The sequence below is a fragment of the Cariama cristata genome, unplaced genomic scaffold, assembly GCF_000690535.1.
Source record: "Cariama cristata isolate BGI_N322 unplaced genomic scaffold, ASM69053v1 scaffold3490, whole genome shotgun sequence".
Lineage (NCBI taxonomy): Eukaryota > Metazoa > Chordata > Aves > Cariamiformes > Cariamidae > Cariama > Cariama cristata.
In genome coordinates, this window is record NW_009593930.1 from 75,541 (window position 1) to 76,059 (window position 519).

General features: G+C 59.5%; 1 protein-coding gene across 1 annotated transcript in view; it reads right to left on the minus strand.

The window, feature by feature from the left end:
- NOB1 (NIN1/RPN12 binding protein 1 homolog (S. cerevisiae)) overlaps positions 1-494 on the minus strand; it is a gene marked incomplete at its 5' end in the record, with an annotated part of 1,703 nt that extends 1,209 nt beyond the window's left edge. The window contains 2 exons of the mRNA XM_009696010.1: positions 11-226; positions 357-494. Of these exons, the coding sequence (XP_009694312.1) occupies positions 11-226; positions 357-494 (354 nt within the window). The remainder of the gene's footprint in view (positions 1-10; positions 227-356) is intronic.
- Positions 495-519: the final 25 nt, after the last annotated feature.

Sequence of the window (519 nt, forward strand, 5' to 3'; positions counted from 1 at the left end):
CAGCACCCACCTGCATGGCAAAGTCAGTGGTGACGCAGCCGACCTGGATGCCGACAGGAACAGCATCACAGTGCCCTGTGTCCTGCTGGACTTGCTTGAGGTTGCTGGGTGTTATCCAACCCTCATCGTCGCTCTCCTCGTCCTCCTCTTCCTCAGCACTGGCCCCATCCTCAGAGCTCTGGTGCTCCTCAGTGGTCTCTGGGCTAACAGAGATGGCTTGCGCTTTCTGGGGTGGAGAAGAGAGTTAGCTGTAGCACACACCGCAGAGGAGGCCAGCACTGTGCAGAGGAGTCAGAAAAAGCCAGCCAGAAACCACAGTAGCAAGGACAGCGAGGAGAGGAAGCTCTAGGTCTCACCAGCAGCTCCTGCAGCTCCTCCTCGATGCTGGGCAGGGGAGCTCGCCAGTAGAGAAAGGAGCTGAACTCATTGCTCTCAGATGGGACCGTGCTCTTCTCGGGGCTGGGCTGATGCTGGCCCTTCCCTGGGCACTTGTGCTGTGGGGGGCACACAGGACAGAGG